Below are 18189 nucleotides of genomic sequence, written 5' to 3'. Positions count from 1 at the left end.
GAAGGTTGAAAATGTTTGCCAGAGCACAGTGCTATAAATGATAAGCATTCCTAGGAATGGTTTAATCTTACTAATTCACATTTCACTACTGGCAATGTGTAGCAATAAATCATGTTTGTTTATTTAAATAGTAGTAATATAGAGATAAGATGCATTTTCTTCAAAATGTTTGTACAATATAAACTTTTGAGGACAGCAGAATGTCTTTTATCCAGGACTATCTTCTGTGTTTTAACTGTTTTAGATAAGCGTAGTATAGTGACTTAATGGCAAGATTTGTTAATATATCACTTGTGTGATAGTATTTATTGCTGGCTAGTCTTGTTCGTTATTTATGTATTAGCTAATTTTCCTGTAGATAAGACATGGTGAATGATGTTACAGATTAAATGGGATTAAGCACGTTCTGAAAACTTGTGTTAGTGAACAATTCCGAGGACATAATTCCCCTGAAAATAAATGTTTAGATTGAGTAAGTGAAAATTAGCTTAGGGTATTCTTTGAAAATGTTTGCTTTTGAATGTAAATTAGTTTTAATGACCTAGTTTTAAAGGATTGTATTTTAAAAGAGAACTGCCTCAGTGTTTGCTTGGTATTTATAATGCTCTTTTACAGAGTGTGGAAGGCAAGCTGAATATAATTTTCTAGTGCTAGTCTTACAACCACAGATTCAGACAGTAGCATATATCCTTAGATATGACAGTGCTTAGACTACTACTAGAAAATTGTTTAATGATTTTGCCTATAAAGTTCAGAATCTATGAGGATGTAAGGGAAAACAAGTTTCAGTTTTGCTGAGAAAATTGTCTTCTGCTTTTACCTTCAAGATGGGCCCTTTAAAGCAACACATTTATCTTGACTTATTTTATTGTCAAAAAGGCCAAGATAAAATCCTTTGTTACTACAGGAATTTTCCTTGACTATGAGTTTCAATACATCGTCTCAGAGAGAAAAGTTCTCAGAAGTTTACTTCACTCTCTTGGCTCTGCAGAGAAAAATGTAGACATCTTGAGTGAATCACCCTTATAAGAGGGAGATTCTCATCTAGCACTAAGCTATAATAAGTAACTCAGTGAATAAAATAACTTTTTTATTTGTTTAAGGAACTTAAGTGCTTATGCAACTAAAATTACTCAGTTTTGAGCTTCATAGCAAAACTCTTATTAATCTCAGAGCAGGAACTAAGTTAGAATCTGAGTCTAACAAAGGCAATCTGCTATTTAAAAATGGTGAAATGTTAGTTAACCATTCTCTCCCTTAGCAATCTCCATTTTAATGAGTTAATGTATCTTTACAGTCCCTCATTTCTTGGATGAGGCCTGAAAGTCCCTCTTTCATTCTATGAAGTACATCAAGTAAATGTACCATGCCTAGCATGGACAGATTGCTACATTGTAATGTCTGCACAGAGGATGTTTGAATTTTAGTTCATCTGAATTTTAGTTCAGGACACCAGGATATAGTTTAATTAATTCTTTCCTCTAGGAACGGTGTACTAGAAGGTGAAATATATGAAATGTGTATTACTAATATTGCAAAATATTTCCAAAATGTTCCTATCAATAGTGTTCCAGAGCTAGTTATTGGTTTACCAAGATGCATGATGTAATTGATACTCTCTCATTCTAAATTTCCCTCCTTTAGGCGAACACTGATATGCTCTTCATTTTGCACTTTTATGTGCACTTCAGGCCAGATATAAACTTTCGAAAATATACATTTCTTTAAGCCAAGTTTCTGACATCTTTAAAAAGAGTTAGTGCAGAAAGACAGATACATTTCAGGGAGTAATTCGTCCAAGTTCTCTTAGGGATTGTCTACTTCACAGGTGTTCCTCTTACCCAGTGATGATACAGAGAGACTAGGCAATGAATTTAAAACATGGCTAACATTTAGATGGCACAGTGTGAGATAAATACTCAATGTCTTATTTTTTGTCAGCACATGTTGACTAAATATTTGTATATCCAGTTTTTATGAGAGAATTCTAGATTTGTCTCTGAAAACTATTGTCATCTAGGCATTGGGTTGTGGTTTTGTTTGTTTTATTGTATTTTTGTTTGTTTTCCAAAATTACTTCTTTAGTGGAAGTGCTAGTACACGCATGTTCTGGTTGAAATAGATCCTTTTCTTAAATTAGGAGTATTGGAATTAGTCAACCTTAAGTCTATTGCTGCTAAAACCTCAACATGTAATTGAAGACAGGAATATAATTTTTTTCCTTCAAATGACCTTAAATACTCAAATTTTCTTATTTAGGGTGTTGTCAGACCAACAGGTGGCTATGCAGTTATGCTAAACTGGACAATGTCAGCTGTATACGGACTCCAACCTGGTGAGGTAATTCCATTTAAATGTCACGTAAATGTTTTTTAACGACTCTTAAAACTTCTCACTCCAATTATGTTTTTATTTCATTTTAGGTGTGGTGGGCAGCTTCTGATTTAGGCTGGGTTGTTGGTCATTCCTATATTTGCTATGGACCTCTCCTTCATGGAAATACTACAGTTTTGTATGAGGTATGAACCATTCTAAAAAATCAGCCTTGGAAAAGGCAGCATCTCCTCCAGTTGATGATCCGGATGATCCCATTTACACCTGTCCTTCATGCCACAGATGTTTGAATTGTGTGTATATCTTCAATGTTCATACTCTCCCATTTATTACAGTAATTTTTAAGGAAAACTTGTTTCGCTGTCCTTTGAGCTTGTCTACTTCATCTGTGTGAAGGTTAATGGTTAGCAGGGCAAGGAACTCCGAAACAACAGACCTAGAAATGGCAGAAAGCGGAGTATACCTGTGTTGTTGATTAGACTACCTTCATTATGGATCTAGGAGAAGGTGTTGTGTTTTGCATGTCTTGAGATGAAAAACGCTGGATCTGAGTTGGATGCAACTGAAAGCTCCATGGCTGGAACTAGAACTTTAAAGGAGACTTGTCTCTTCTCCCTCTACCACTCAAAACAACTGAAACAAAGAGTGAGGTGACATTCAGGTCATAGTCCTTTTCCTTGTGGTATGAAACTCAGTGGGATGGAGAGGAGACTAGTCTGAGTAGAGTGGCCAGCTGCATCCTAACTTTGGTGTTCAAAATAGCAATTGCGCTGCCTTACATTGTTTTTTTTTTCAGGAGCTATTGTTGATTCCCTCTCTATTCATGAGGCAGGAAGTTACAGTTTTGCTTGAACTATCTTCTTTGTTCTTCAGGGAGTGTCCAGTATCCATTAGTGATAGTGAAAGACATTTTATGTAAAAACACTGATGTTATTAGCTCTTAAGTGTGCTGAGACTTGGTTGTTTGCATCCGCTTGATGTTGGGATTTCTGGATATATCCCAGCTTCTCCGACAACACTGTGAAGCATGATGCCCACCTACTAATTGCTTTATCTTTTTCAGTGGTCCCAGAAGCAGAAGTTGTTTTAGATCTGCCATCACGGCATGCTGATCACCTTTGTAGGTTTGTAGTGATAGCTAGAAACGTGTGAACATTGAGGGAAATGCAATCGTAACTCAGATCGTACAAGAACTGCAGATGTGCATGAATGTAGTGGATACCGAGGGCATGAAATAAGCTTTGATGACACTGTAAATACAACGATTGTTAGAGCACCATCTGTACCCAGTATGTCTGGAGCAGGGGAGTCAGCATGACACGGCAGAAACATACTGTTTTATCATATGTGCAGAAGTTCTGCTTAAGAAAATATTTATTACAACCGAACTTTTTCTATTTTCTTGTTATTACACTGTAGAAGTGAAGATGACCATCCTAGAACAGAAATGGATTGTTACTGTTTACAGGAATAAGCATTATCAAAACAATCCTTCAATCTTTGCACAACCATTTAAATTGGTATTGTTGAGTTGTGCTTCACTGTAATGAACTTATGCACTTCTGTTGGTGGGCAGCTGCTTCTGGGGTTGTTCCTGAATTTTTAGTAAATATGTTTCTGAATCCTGAGTATTGAAAAGGCATGGGCAGTTGTAATACGATTCCTTCAAATTTTTGAATGCTGCTGTGCATCAGAGACTACAGAACTGACTGTGGCTTGCTACTTCCTATTTTGGAAGTTAGAAGTATGCTTTACTGCTCAAAATTCAGTATCTTTGTAAAAGTGAGATTTTCACAAGCAGAAGATGCCTCTTGAAGTCAGTCAAGAATCCTCAAGTCCAGAACAGCAGTTGTCATTAGGGATGTGTCTACGTGATATTTCAAATCACAGCAGCAGTGCAGTTCTGAAATAAGTCCTCTGATTGTCCCTGCCTGTTGATTTGATTCACAGAGGGGTTTTAGTCATATGAATGCCATCTTTACAGAGAAAGCTGACACAAGTTTTGCCACTTGGGATCAAATGGTAAGATCCAATGAGTGGGACTGCACCGCTGTGGAGTTAAGTTTTCTAGGACAAAAGAAAAGCACGTGTACCAACGGGAAGCTTTTAAACAATTGAGAGCTCACACCTTATCCTGAAGTGCTTCTTCTGCTGTGCAAAAGGGCCAAGTGTGATGGGAGACTTCATATTTACTGATTGCCAGATGTCTGCTTGTTCTGAGTATCAACTGCTCCTTTAGTTCTCAAAAGCTTTTGCATCTATCCTCTTCACCAACCCCATTTCTTTTGCTGTTACTCCTCTTTCCTGTTGCTGTATTTTCCAATAGTGACAGGCATTGCATTGGTGTCCCAGAATACTGAGCAAGGGGCAATAACAGCATGTGCTCTGAAAGGCCCAAAAGCTTCTCCAGCACCCTGTTAAACACCACCCTGTTACTAATGTCGAGTCTGCTGCAGGATGTGGCAGGGCTGACAAGTAGTGCTGCATTAAGTTCAATTAGATGAAGGTCATCTTCTTGATGAGATGGAAAAACCATTCTTCTGATGTGGCATGGTGTGTGTGCCCTTACCATAGACATCTCAAATAGAACTTCAGTGGAGGAGAGAGTACTCCACCAAGCCCACTGAGAATGAAAACATCAACACCCTTAGTTCCAGGACCAACAATGTGTGAGAAAAGTCCTGGGAAAAGTGGGCTTACAGTGCTAAACATGTCCATATGTGGATGCCCCATTCCTGGAAGTGTTGAAGGCCAGTTTGGATGGGGCTCTGAACAAGTCCCACGGCAGGGAGGTTGGAACCTTAAGGTCCCTTCTGTCCCAAGCCATTCTGTGTTTCTATATTTCTATGATATATGCCTGCAACCCCCAGAGACAACATGCATGAGCATCCCCTCTGCCTCAGCGGGCAATAGGTAATGGTCCAGATGCCCACATCAGTATGTGTGCATCTTCCTTTCCTGTACATGTATTGAGTGGACTGTGCTCAGGAGGTTTCTGGTGGAATTCGTTGGTTGCAAAGCTGTGGGAAGGCAGCATGAGTCTGAATTGCCTGTGAGAGGTGCTGTGCATAGAGGAACGACTTCTGGGGGGCTGTGACATTCTGAGAAGCAACAAGCTCCATGAGAGACCACTTACCTCATCCCAGCTCTGCCTGTGTACTAGGCATAATCCTGGAAACCACATAATCCGTGGACATGGCGTGCCTTGATTACACAGGCCCCCTCAGCTTCTGCACTAAAGCCCAGCCACAGTCTCAAATGCAGTGTGTTAAGGACCTACCCAATGGTGGTAGTGGTGCTGGTACTTCTAACCACGTGTTCCTGCCTGCAGTCAGATGCTTGAACAACAAATGCCATGCAGTATGATACCATTTCTTTGAAATGCAGGTGGTGGTTGTTGGCAATATATTATCTATTTCTTGGCCCCAAGTCACACTCAGAAAAGGTCATAAAGGGAAGAACATGGCAGGCTGCAGTCAGGCATAATTGAATTAGACAGGATTTTGGATTGAAGCATGGGAGTGTGTGAAGCAGAGGGGGGAAAACCTGATAACAGAGAGGAGGATTGGGGGTTCTTTTCTAATCATACCATAATCAGTTCTTTTCTAATCATACCATAACATTTGCCAGATTGCAGACATTGATGTCCAGTGGTATTCCTCCCATCCCACTCCATGCTCTCCTGGATGCTCAGTGGGTTGATGACTGTTTTCAGTGAAGGATAAAGTCCGGACACAAGTACATTGCTAGTTGCCCCACCCATGACAAAGAGAGCAGAGGACTGTGCAGATACTGCAGAAGCTGTGCTGAGCGTTTCAGCCTGAAGGAAGATCTTGAAGATGTCCTCACTGTTGGTTCAGACTAAAAGTAGTACCCTGAATTTGTAAGAATATTAAAAATATTTGTAGAGTGTATGTTCCCCATAGCCCAGTGTCTTTCAGATGAGCAATGTTGATTGCAGTTCCATTATGCATTGAGTAAAAGCACAGTTAAATTAGGCCTCTGCTGCGCTGTTGTCAGAGTGCACATGTGCAGCCTCTCTTGTGCTGGTTATTGGCACAGAGGACTTCATGACTGATCCTCTCCCTTCTTGGCAAGAAGGCACTGGCATATGTTTTGGTTCTGTGAACAGAAGAGAAATGGAAGATGGGGGATATAGAAACCCTGTGGTGGAGTGTACTGACGATGCATGAACTGACATGCTACTGTCATCTGCAGGAAACAAGTGAAAGGAACGGAATGACAATTCCCAGAAGTCCATTTAGTGAAGGGAGCAAAGATCTGTAAGGTAGCTTTCCGTCAGAAAACTGTGAGCTGCATTTTTGGTGAAGTGAACAAGGCAAAATCTAGCCTAAAATAAACCTCAAACAGCATATAATGGAAAAGGTAAAGAGCATTGGCATTAAGTGGTTTGCTCTACTATTCTGTTCTATATCACCTCACTACTTGCTGTGTAAACAAAATCTGTGACACCATATGTGCTTGCATTCATGTTTCATTTTATTATTTCACATTTTTGCCAGTACATGTTGTAGGAAGAAGATTGATAATCTCTCACATAACAGCAGATTGTGCCTGGGTGACACCTGTGTATATTGCTTTGTACAAAATCCTGTTGTTTATCATTTCCATAACAGAAAAATTTAAAATAAGGAACAAAATGTAATGTTTAAAGCAAAGCTCACGTCTTAATGCTCCCAGCCAATGATTGGAGCAGCTGGAAAAAACTTAAACAAATGCTTATTCTTAATTTGAATCTCCATGTACCTTCTGTCCAGATAAATCTTCCTGTCTTGCTTACATTGTGTTGACTGTAAAAGCTTGCAATCAATGTGTTACTGAAATATATGATGCAGAGAATATCTACAGTGCAACTGTGGCAATAAAAATCAGGCATTCGTTTAAGTATTGCTTATGATTAGCTCTTTTTTGATGAGTTTCCAATGTATTGATCTGGTGGAACCTACTTGCTTCTGTGAATTTACAAACCAAATTACTGTGGAACTTCTGAAAAGCTTTTGAGTCAGTGATGAAGGGCAGTTTGCTGATTGCGGGAGTGATGCTTTGTTCTTAGTGCACATGCAAGTTCTTAAAGGCATTAGGAAGCAATGTTTTTTTCCAGGACATTCCAAATAGAAAGTAATCAAGTAGTTTTTAAAAGAGAGGAGAAGGCATTTTTAAAAGCAGTAGGGCAAAATACTAGGAAAACAAAAAAAAAAGAAAGGAAGAGTTCAAGAGGAACAAGCAAGACAGACACTGTGTTAAACTCATGAGACAGATTATTTTGCAGAAAGGATTCCTGGGTAACTAAATACACCTTTACGTTCAAATACATACATTTTTATAGGTGGATAAAAATGTTCAGAAGAACAAGCATTATATACTTTTGTTCTTGAACTTGCAAATAACCCCAGATGCAGAGGTGGATTTGTGACATTTTGTAGGGCATGTGTACATATTGCACAGCTGTCTTACACCTTTTGTTCATCTTAGAGGTCAGACGTGTCAGATTCCTCCGGTGTGTTGTTTGTTTATTGTAGGGAAAGCACGGGTACATCTGTGAGAACTCCTAAAGGTCCACTAAATGATTTGGGAATTGGTTTTAATATCTTCACATGTTCTATCCATTAGTTAAAAGTATTGCTTTGATTTTTTTATTATTTCAGAATCTTAATGTATTAATAAGGTATTTTTTAAGTTCCATTGCTTTTTAATAAAGAAATTTTGGAGGCAGCAGACACATACCTATTTGTATTGCATGGACACTAAATGTGTGACATTTGGAGAAGAAAGAAATTGAGCTCTTTTCTAAGCTGTTTTTGTAAATTGCACAGTTTACCTAATGTTAGGTACTTTTCAAACCCCATCTTCATTTTTATTTCATCTCCATGTGCTGAATATACTTTTGATATGCAATTTGGGGAGCTTCAGTGGCTTCGGGATCTCTACAAATAATTAAACAAAGAGCTCCAATTATAAATGACTGTCACTAGAAAAATAGAAACAAAATAATAACAAAATACATAAAGAAATTTTTTTTTTTAAAGTTTAATTCTGTTACAAACGAATTCAGTTTTCTACTTTGTCTGGAAAAGCCCCAGTGATGTTCCACTAAATTCCTATAGTTTTAAGGCTGGGGAGCACTGTGGTTGAATTCCCTCATCTTCTGAATAAGAAAGAGCAAAAACTTCACCCAGTAGCAGAAATGCATATTTATGGACTCAGATATTGTATTAGCTTACATATTAAATTACTATAGATTAATTAATATTTAAAGACCTAATAGATGTTAATTAGATTCTTCGTTCTAAGGGGATTAACTCAGCACCACCACACTAGTTAAGCAGAAGAGGAAAGCTGTGTGTAAAAAATGGCAGGTACTTGGAGATAATAAAAAGACTATGATAGTCTTTATAGTGACTGTTTTTGACCACTGATGATGTGCTAGGCCAGATTAAAATTGTTGCATGAATTGTCAGAAGAGAATCGCTGCAATAAAGAGGTTTTCATTCTAACAGGTGTAGAGTAAGACAAGAAGGAACAGGGAGTTAAGTGATGATGATGAGTCCTTCAGTGTTTTCTGTTACACAGTTGTCTTATGGTGAAGTTTTATCTCTGTGTGAATGAATGGGGATCAATGTGATTGTTGTCCTTATAAAGGCAACTCTGAATTTAAACTTCTGATTATGGAAACTAAAAAGAGTAAAAATCCTATTTCTTTAATAGTGACAGTTAAAGAAAAATCAGAGTTAATATTTGGTTTGCCTACATGCCTGCTTTGTGATTTTTTTGCTCTTGGTAAGAACACTATTAAACAGAAGTAGTACATTTCCCATTTTTCTTATTCTGAGATGCCACCAATTCAGACGGTGTTCATGACATCAGCATCATCTTTTTGAGGATTAAAAATGGAAAGAAAAGGAATGGGTCTGTACACACAGGAATAAAAGTAGTGTTTACAAAGAAAATAGTATATAATTTTTCTTCTGCTCAGAAGACCGTCTTAACAGTGAATATTCATAGATTTGTAGTCATATTTCCTAAGTGATTGCCTAATGATGGCTTTCAGGTTGGGGATTATCAGAATGCTGTTTAGCTATGGGGAAAGAACTCCTCATCCCCTTTGCCTGTGGACAACCACTATTGAATGTAAACTGTATTGACTTCATATCCTCACTATTTAAAGTGTTTTGTTCGTTTTTAAATTACTTAGGTGACAGTTGTTTTACCAATTACTATGGAAACTTACTTGCCCTTACACCATTGTCAGGAATATGAAAATGGTAATTAATTCTTTTGAATACAGCAGGTGTATTTTTGGGTTTGGTTTGTTTGTTTGTTTGTTTGTTTATTTGTTTTAATAATCTATCCTGGGTTGTCTTTCTCCAAGACATGACAACCTTCAGCTTGATATCTGAAGATATTCAGAAGATATCTGAAGACTCACAGCCCACTCTGTGTTACTCTTGGTAGTAGGATTTCAAGCTGCAAGCAATAGGGCAGCATGAAGAGAAAGTCTAGCTACTACTTTGTGGTACTGTGATGTCAGGAAAAAGGCAGCATTGTAGTTCCAGTGCTTGGGACTTTGAACTGGACCTAGGGTAAGGAAGAGGATATCCACACTTGTCAAGGAACTACGCATTGAGGACTTCATTTGAGTGGTCTAGGAGAGAGAAGGAGCTATTGTCCCACACAAAGCTGTAGCAAGATCTTGATGTGCACCTGGAGTCTTCCTTGCAATGCTCACTGAGGTCTTGCTGTTGCAACAAAACTGCAGGATACAAAGCAACAGCAACAGGTTTAAAATTACACTCCTTTGGCACAATTCTTGGAGACATGCAGCCTTTCTTGATGTTTTTCTAAGCCAGTATCATCAGTTTACAAAGCAAGCACTGTCTCTGAAGTCTGGCAGTTTTGCGACCTTTCTGCCATCACTCATACTCATTGTATTTCTGGAGAGAATTCAGTAGGACATGTCATTTCAAGTCCTTAGTGGAGGTTTAGCAGCAGGATCACCAGCAGAAAGAGGAATGCCTCTATGAATGTATTCTTTTGAATCCTGATATGTCAGGATTTTGTGCGGACTTCGGCATCAGCATGTTCTAGTGGCAATGAGTTCCATGTGTAACATTTCCTGTGCAGAGAAAGTGTCTTCAGGCTGGTGAAGGGACTTGAACACAAGTCCTGTGAGGAGAGGCTGAGGGAGCTGGGGTTGTTTAGCCTGGAGAAGAGGAGGCTCAGGGAGACCTCATCACTCTCTACAACTACCTGAAGGGAGATTGTAGCCAGGTGGAAGTTAGTTTCTTTTCCCAGGCAGCTATCAGTAAGACAAGAGGGCATAGTCTCAAACTCTGCCAGGGGAGGTTTAGGTTGGATAATAGGAAGTAATTCTTTACAGAGAGGGTAATCAGGCATTGGAATGGGCTGCCCAGAGAGGTGGTGGATTCACCGTCCCTGGAGGTGTTTAAGAAGAGACTGGATGTGGCACTTAGTGCCACAGTCTAGTAACTGTGGTAGTAGTAGATCAGGGGTTGGACTTGACGTCTCAGAGGTCCTTTCCAACCCATCTGATTCTATGACTCTAAGATTCTTAATTTTGAAATTAGCTTTACCTGAAGAACCCTTTGTTGTTAGGGGTCAGATGTGCTATTTCTGATGCATTTTTGCATATTTTATTATAGATCTTCTTGTATGTCTTTTTCCTCAAGTAATCCATCCCAGTGGCTTCTCACTTTCTCCATTCCGAGAACTTTTCTGTCCTCTTGGTCATTCTGGCTGCCTACGAATCTTCTTTCATAATCATGTATGAAATCATAATCATCTGCACATTCTGCCTCAGGATGTCTGCTCAGCTGTTAGACATCTCATAAATTACATGCTAAATCTAGGTACTTCCAGAAAGATGTTCCTATCTGTTTGTCTATCTCAGAGTCTCTTGGAAGGTTATTAAAAGAAAATCTTTTCTACATGAATCTTCCTAGCTGATACAAGAAGTGTCTTTTCCTACTTTTTTAAATAGGGTGAGACAGATCATGCTCCTTCTGACTGCCCTATTCCTGATTCCCATGCTCTCAGTTCCTGCCAACCACAGATATTATTGCCAAACTTTTAAAAGCAATTTACATCTCCAGTGTTGATGCAGATACTGAATAACAATAGGTCTTGAACTGATCCCTGCAGAAATCCAGTGAAAGCATCTAATTTGCTCCTAGTGCCCAAACTGACTCAGCAGTCTGTCAGCATATTCTGAATTCGAGTACACTGTTTATGTTGCTAACTTCTAAAATAATCAAAATTGCATGTGGTAATAAACATCTCATGGCATTTTGCAGTACTTCTTAAAATGTTTGTATAATAAATGAGAACTCTCTCTGGCGATTTTATTTTTAGTTTTTTTGGGCTCTAAAATTAATTTTCAGTATCTCAGATTTGGTTTACTTATGTCAGTTTTTGTTTATGCATTTGCTGAACTGGCAACAGCTGCTGAGGCACCAGGTAACTTATACTGCAGAATTAGTAAGAATATTTTACAGCTGGACCAGATTTTTTTTCCCGAAATGAATATTCAAGTGTTGACTTATTCTTTAGGTATTATTTCCTATTAAATGTTGGGTGAATTTTCTGTTCCTCCTACTGTTTGTGTTTTATTTGGTTTATCTCCTGGTTTATTTTGGTTTATCTACCAAGATTTGTGGCTCCAAACCTAAGCTGCTGTAGCTTACTTGTGACATAAATATCAACCTGTCAGAGTCCCGCATGCCTATCCATGCACTACTGAAGGTTTAACCACTTGTTTGGAAGATGCTTTTTGGCTCAGGCTCAGGCTTACTGGAAGTGTGAGGCATAGGCATGTCTGTGACATAGCTTGGAGAGGGATCAGGTGTGAAGTGGGACCTGGGAGGGAGTGGGTGTACTCAGGGTCAGACACAGCCCTTTTATGGGCTCTGGATATTTCCATTTGGTTAAAATTAACAGCCTACTTTATTACTGGCAGACTAACCAATTTCAGATTGCTCCACAGCTAGGTTTTTTGGTGTCCAAGATGATTGATACTGGTTCAATTACATAATTAGTTAATGAGAAGTTTGTGGAAATTTGGAATTTTTCAGAGTCTGAGTCTTGTTTTAGAATTACTGATGTAGGCTTGAGCTCCTAAGCAGGTGGCTACAGATCTGCAGATATAGTGAACGTTATAGGAAGAGGATGTCAACTTGAGTGAATAGGTTCACGTACAAATACTGATGAACAAACAAAATTTGTGATGAAGAAGTCTGCTAGGGTGATGCTTCAAGATAATCTTGGAAAAGATTTTTCTTTGGAAACTATGTGTTATCTGACAGCATAAAAGTCATAACTCACTTTTTCAGCAAGCAAATAGCATTATGTTGCATTTCTGTTTGGTAATTTAGGAATTTGCAAAAAGAGAAATTTTGGCATTGGTTATACTACTCTGCTACTTGGGTTGAGAACTGAGTTTTTTTGTTTATTTTCTCTCCGTTCTCTCGGTTTGTTTATTTTCTCACTGCTTGCTCCATCCTTTAATAAAAAAAAAACCAAACCAAAAAAACAGCTTTTCAATTGTGCATTCTATTTTGTCTTGGTTTTTTAAATCTTTTGTGATGAGCATCTTTCCAACCACACCTCTCACCAGCAGCAGTATCTCACCATAAAGCTGCAAAACCTAGGTATCCAACCTAGGCCATCCTGTGTTCTTTGAATCTGATTAATGGTTCGTTGAGGCTCTTGCCAGGCACTGGCATGCAGACCAAGCCTGGGGAAGACAGCAGAGGAGAGGTCAGATGGGAGTGAGGGAAAGGGATGAATTCCTGTGAGCCTGTATCACAGTCAGCATGCTGCTTATTACATTGGGATGGGGCAACTAACTTGATTAGTGTGTGTTTTCATAAAGACATTTACTGTGCTACCTCATTATTACTGAATTTTGTAAATGTTTATCAAGATATTCAAATACCTCTCTTCCTTCTGTATCTTGGTAAAATCAAAAATATTATTTAGAGTTTCACATAATGTTTTTTCCCACTGGACCGATTAATCTAACTATTCCAAATTTGCGTTTACACAAGGATGGTGAAGGCATGAATTTGTCTTGTTATTGCTGGTGAACTGCTGAAAGGGTAATGACATTTCAGTAGTGAAACTTTCTCTGTGTTTGTGGCTTCTTACATAAAGCATTGACAAAGCTGTGTTTGCACTATGAAAAGTGTATGTCTCTCTTGACTTGCATGTTCTGTCAAAGTCACACTTTTAAGTGTGGCCTTTCTAGTGCAAAGGTTATGGTGAAACCTGTAGAGCTAAAACTCATTATACATTAACATCATCTTTTAATAATTTCAGAGGATATATGGAGCAGTTCATGCACTGCACTGACTACATACAGTAAGATTGTGATGATATAATCCTGTGCTGACTGCTTTTCATATTTTCAGCACCACAGGAAAGTGTTCTTGATTATTTTTTTTTTTAGGATTACTTATGGAACAATTTTCATAAGTCATTACTTCATTTTACAGTTCTGTTGACTATGCCATTTAGCCCAAGACAATATTTAATTTAAAAAAAACCAAACAACCAAATAACCCCAAACCAGACCACAGTCTAGTAGCACATTAAAACAGAAAAGGCTTCAGTATCTCCAGGCTTTGCATGGGCTAGCAGCACAAAGGTTCCAAGAAGCCTGTAAGCAGCCAGGTGGGAATTTTTCCAGATTTGAGAGAAATTTCTAGTTAAGAAAAAGCTGCCTGTGCATGGGAATATAGCTGCAGTACCAATGTGTCCAGAGACTCCTCATTCAAAGGGTGGGTGTTTTCCAGACTGCTTCTCAATCAGGATGTATGTAGACTACTCCCTCTGCTGGCAGTGCAATAACTGCTCTTTGTGTCTGTCTTTTAATTTGCATGTCCACTTGTCCTAATTTTCTAAGCAACTAGTATGTGCTGTGTTGTGTTCACGTAAGAGATGGTACCCAAACCTTGTGAATTAAATTCTACAAGTGAATATATTGACAGTATTATTATTTTTAACAAAGCCGTCTTTAAAGTGTTACTTGAAATTACTTCTGTTGCTGTGCTGCCACTACTGTTATGTGTTCAAGCCTTGAACTGTCAAGGAATTATGATGTATTTTTATTCTGTGACATTTTAAATTATTCTCTCCATAGGGGAAGCCTGTGGGAACGCCAGATGCTGGTGCCTATTTCCGTGTGCTAGCAGAGCATGAAGTAACTGCCTTCTTTACTTCACCAACTGCAATTAGAGCAATCCGTCAGCAGGACCCTGAGGCAGCCTTGGGAAAGCAGTACTTTCTGAAAAGGTGAATTAAGGATACACTGGAAGCAGTTTGTTCCAGAAACAAACTGGATGAACTAAGAATAATGGAGTATCTGCCCACCTCTGTAGAGCAGCATTTTAACATATTCTTGAAAATGTAGGTGTACATGTATTTGCTTACAAATTTATATTGATAGTCAGAGGAGATGAAAGCTGTTAAAAAATCTGTGACTAACATAAAGAGCTTTTACTGAGTTAGGATTTCACATCCATCCTAAATTTTACTGTGTTTATTCCCTGTAATACAGTATTGTATACTGTTTTCCCACATAACTTCTCATTTTGTTGAGTGCATAGGATCTTTAGTGTTTGTTAAATCAACAGCTAGTCAATGTTTTGGTTGTCCTCCCCATAACTTTGTTATTTTTTATGATTATGTGCTCCAAAGACTGAGCTATTTGCTATCTCGTACTGGTTTTAAGGCGTTTATCAGTATACTGTCAGCATGCTTCAAAATCATGACTGAATTCATCCTCACAAATCTCCTGTGAGATGAGAGAGTGGTATTATCTGTATTTTGCATATGGGAAGCTGAGGCACAGAGAGATTAAGGTCAAAGTCTTCTGTTAGTTTTAAATATCCAGTCTGAGCTACTGAACTATCCCTGTTTCAGAGTTCTTAGCATCACATGGCTAAAATGTCTTATTAGCATTATGTTAATAAAATGCTTGTCACAGTGACTTGGATCTGTGTGTATTTAGTATTTCTACAGACCAAGTTTCTGTATCTTATGGTAAACATTCTAAAAATAGTAAATACATGGATTTGGGCCATATCTAATCTTGAAGTTCAGTAAATTGCTCAGCATCAAATGGACTGTGTCAGACTGTATAGGCAGTGTTCAGTCATAAGAACATCTATTATTACCCCTGTCCAAAGAGAAGGGGAAGATGCAAAGCCATGTAGCTTCATTAGACCTCCACATTCTTAATTGCTCAGGGAAGTTTATTATTAGTGTTGCCTAAAAGACCGCAGAGAAAAAGACTCCAGGCCAATTTAGTGTATAAGGTAAGATAAAGAGAGCAGGTCCTAGGGGAATACATACCATGCGAGCACATTCAGACCACGGTTCTATGATTTTATCATAAGGTCCATTCAATCCCATTTCTTTCCACCCCTGGTTCTGTCCCATTCTGCCTCCCAACACACCCCTCTGGGAGTTGGGTCTGGGGGCGTTTGGGACCCCTTCTTCTTGATCTTCGTCTTCTTCACAGCACGCACAGTCCTTGGAGTTCCTCCAAAGTTCTGGGCTTGAAGATTGCTGTGTCTGTGTTATATCTTCTGGTCCAGGCCTTAAGGTGTTTTTCTACAATTCTACCTTGAAAAGAAGACTAAGCACGCTAATGGAATTTTAGAGGGATTGATATGAAATGGGGTAGTAGAGTTGGGTATGTGTAAACATTATGCTACAGGGTAAGGATATAATACAGCTACATTAAAATCTACATTCACTACACATCTAAAATCTATAAAAGTTAAAAATAAAAAAAAATCTCAGAGGCATCATTAGTAAGCTTGTTTTAATTCCTGAAGTATTCATTATGAGTTCATCTTGCTTTCTTCCATCTGTTTTAAATGCTATCATCAATCCTTACCTTCCTTGACGTAGGAAACAAGCTCCTGTGAGACACTACTGCACTATTCTTCTGTGATGTTTGTTGACAAGAAAGTGATTCGGATGCTGGAACATTTAATTGCTGTTCTTTGGCATTTTTAGGCAATGACTTAACTTAGTCTGTCTTTAGAGTATTCATTTAATGGGAAATCTGCTAGCCTGCTTTGTAAGTCCTCGTGCTTTCTGACCAATGAGAATTCCCGATAAGAGTCTTCTTGCTGAAATCAGTTGCCACAGATATAAAGAGGCATTTTATCATTCCTATTCAATGCATATGGAATGAGCTTCTCCATTTGTCTGCGAATTTGTCTCATAATTCACTCATCTTTGGACCATGTTGTTCACTGGGACATGACATCTCTTTACGAAACCATCTAACACAGCATTTTTAAGAAAGTCCAGCAGGTGATTAAAATTTCCATTCTAGGAAAATACTAGGGTTTAGGTGTTACTTGGATGGACTTCTCTATTCAAGGTTAAGGGAATTCTCTCTAAATCACTTTGAAATCAGTCTTACTTTTAGTTCATTACTTGATCTATGATGCTTTCTTCTTTCTAGTGAAGAATCTTAGAAATGAGATAGCTTTCTGCTACCTGGGCTAAAGTGAATCCTTACTTTAGAGCCTCCAAATCATAGAATGCAGTCTGGAAAGAGATTTCAACCATGGACATTTCATTCCTGAGAAATTGTGTTAAAAAAAACGGGAAAGGTCAATGTCCCTTCTAAAAAAATCATGCTAAAAAATACAGTTTGTTACTGTTAAGGAAAAGAGTTGGTAGGCAATGCCAGCTTCCAGTATACAAGGGAGTACTTGATTTACAGGAGTAAATTGAGTTATAAACAGACTTGTGTTCTTTTGAAATGACAAAAGTTAAATAGATTTCTGATAAGAACTGATGTTTCTGGCATCACTGTCCTCTGCACAAAACTGTGTGTAAGGTTTCCAAAGGTTCTAGTGTATATGCTTTAAATTCCTTGTGGCTATTGCAATCAAATCTTGAAATTTTTTTGCTTTTGACATAAAATGTGTCTTAAACAAAAGCCCTGTTCAACCATGTATTTGTAGGGGATCTAAAGACACAGGTTTTGATAATATCCATTGCTGCTGAGCAGGCTGGCTGATCACATTGCTGCTGCCTGTTGTGTTTGAAAAACAAGTAACGTCCAAATTCTATGAGCCTCATCTACCTGAGCATGATCTGTTTGAATCCATTCTCATCTTCCTGAGGTAGCTTCGTAACACCAAGCCATTAACTCTTCCCATATTTAGAATCACACTTTGTCCTATAATTGACATAATTGTTATGAGCTGGTTCACTCTGATTTCCAAGTGATTGGCAACTGATGGTTTTGCATGAAATGGGGGAAACAACTCAGCAGATTAGATTAATGTAGAAGTTACAATTCAACATTTGAGTCTACTTTACTTTCTTGACTTTTTATCTGTTGAGAAATGGTCTACCATTTTATATCATGAGAATTTAGCAATTCTAGCTTGTTCACCTGATACCGGATATTAACACACTTGCTTTTGAAAGAAATATGAGACTGCATAGAAACTGTGCAGAAATAATGAATATAAAATAGATAAGAAATTCCATTATCTGTCTCATAACAGAGGAACAAGAGGATGTGAAATTAAAGCAGCAAATTCAAAACTATAAGAAGGAAATATTTTGTCATAGAATTGGTGTTTCATACATGCTGCTAGAGGATATGTGATTAAGGCACAGAATTTAGGACAATTGAAGTGAGTTATGCAGTTCTGCTTGCTGCCCCCTACTCTGTGCTGCTGTGGATCATGTGTGGCTGTTCCTGTTGGAGTCCTGAGCTGTGCTCATGAAGAGCCTTTGTGGGGCTCTCCCTCATCCATGCCGTGAGAAGGAAATGAG

General features: G+C 38.3%; 1 protein-coding gene across 1 annotated transcript in view; it reads left to right on the top strand.

The window, feature by feature from the left end:
- Positions 1-15339, top strand: part of ACSS3 (acyl-CoA synthetase short chain family member 3) — a 38323-nt gene extending 22984 nt beyond the window's left edge. The window contains exons 6-8 of the mRNA XM_027904812.1: positions 2260-2340; positions 2424-2519; positions 14513-15339. Coding sequence (XP_027760613.1) covers positions 2260-2340; positions 2424-2519; positions 14513-14668 — 333 coding nt within the window. The 3' untranslated portion in view covers positions 14669-15339. The remainder of the gene's footprint in view (positions 1-2259; positions 2341-2423; positions 2520-14512) is intronic.
- The last annotated feature ends 2850 nt before the right edge of the window (positions 15340-18189 follow it).

This window comes from Empidonax traillii, unplaced genomic scaffold, assembly GCF_003031625.1.
Source record: "Empidonax traillii isolate 1590-97213 ecotype Southwest subspecies unplaced genomic scaffold, ASM303162v1 scaffold1095:size333308, whole genome shotgun sequence".
NCBI lineage: Eukaryota > Metazoa > Chordata > Aves > Passeriformes > Tyrannidae > Empidonax > Empidonax traillii.
Note: the sequence above shows the minus strand (reverse complement) of the source record. Positions and strands in the feature narration are given on the sequence as shown.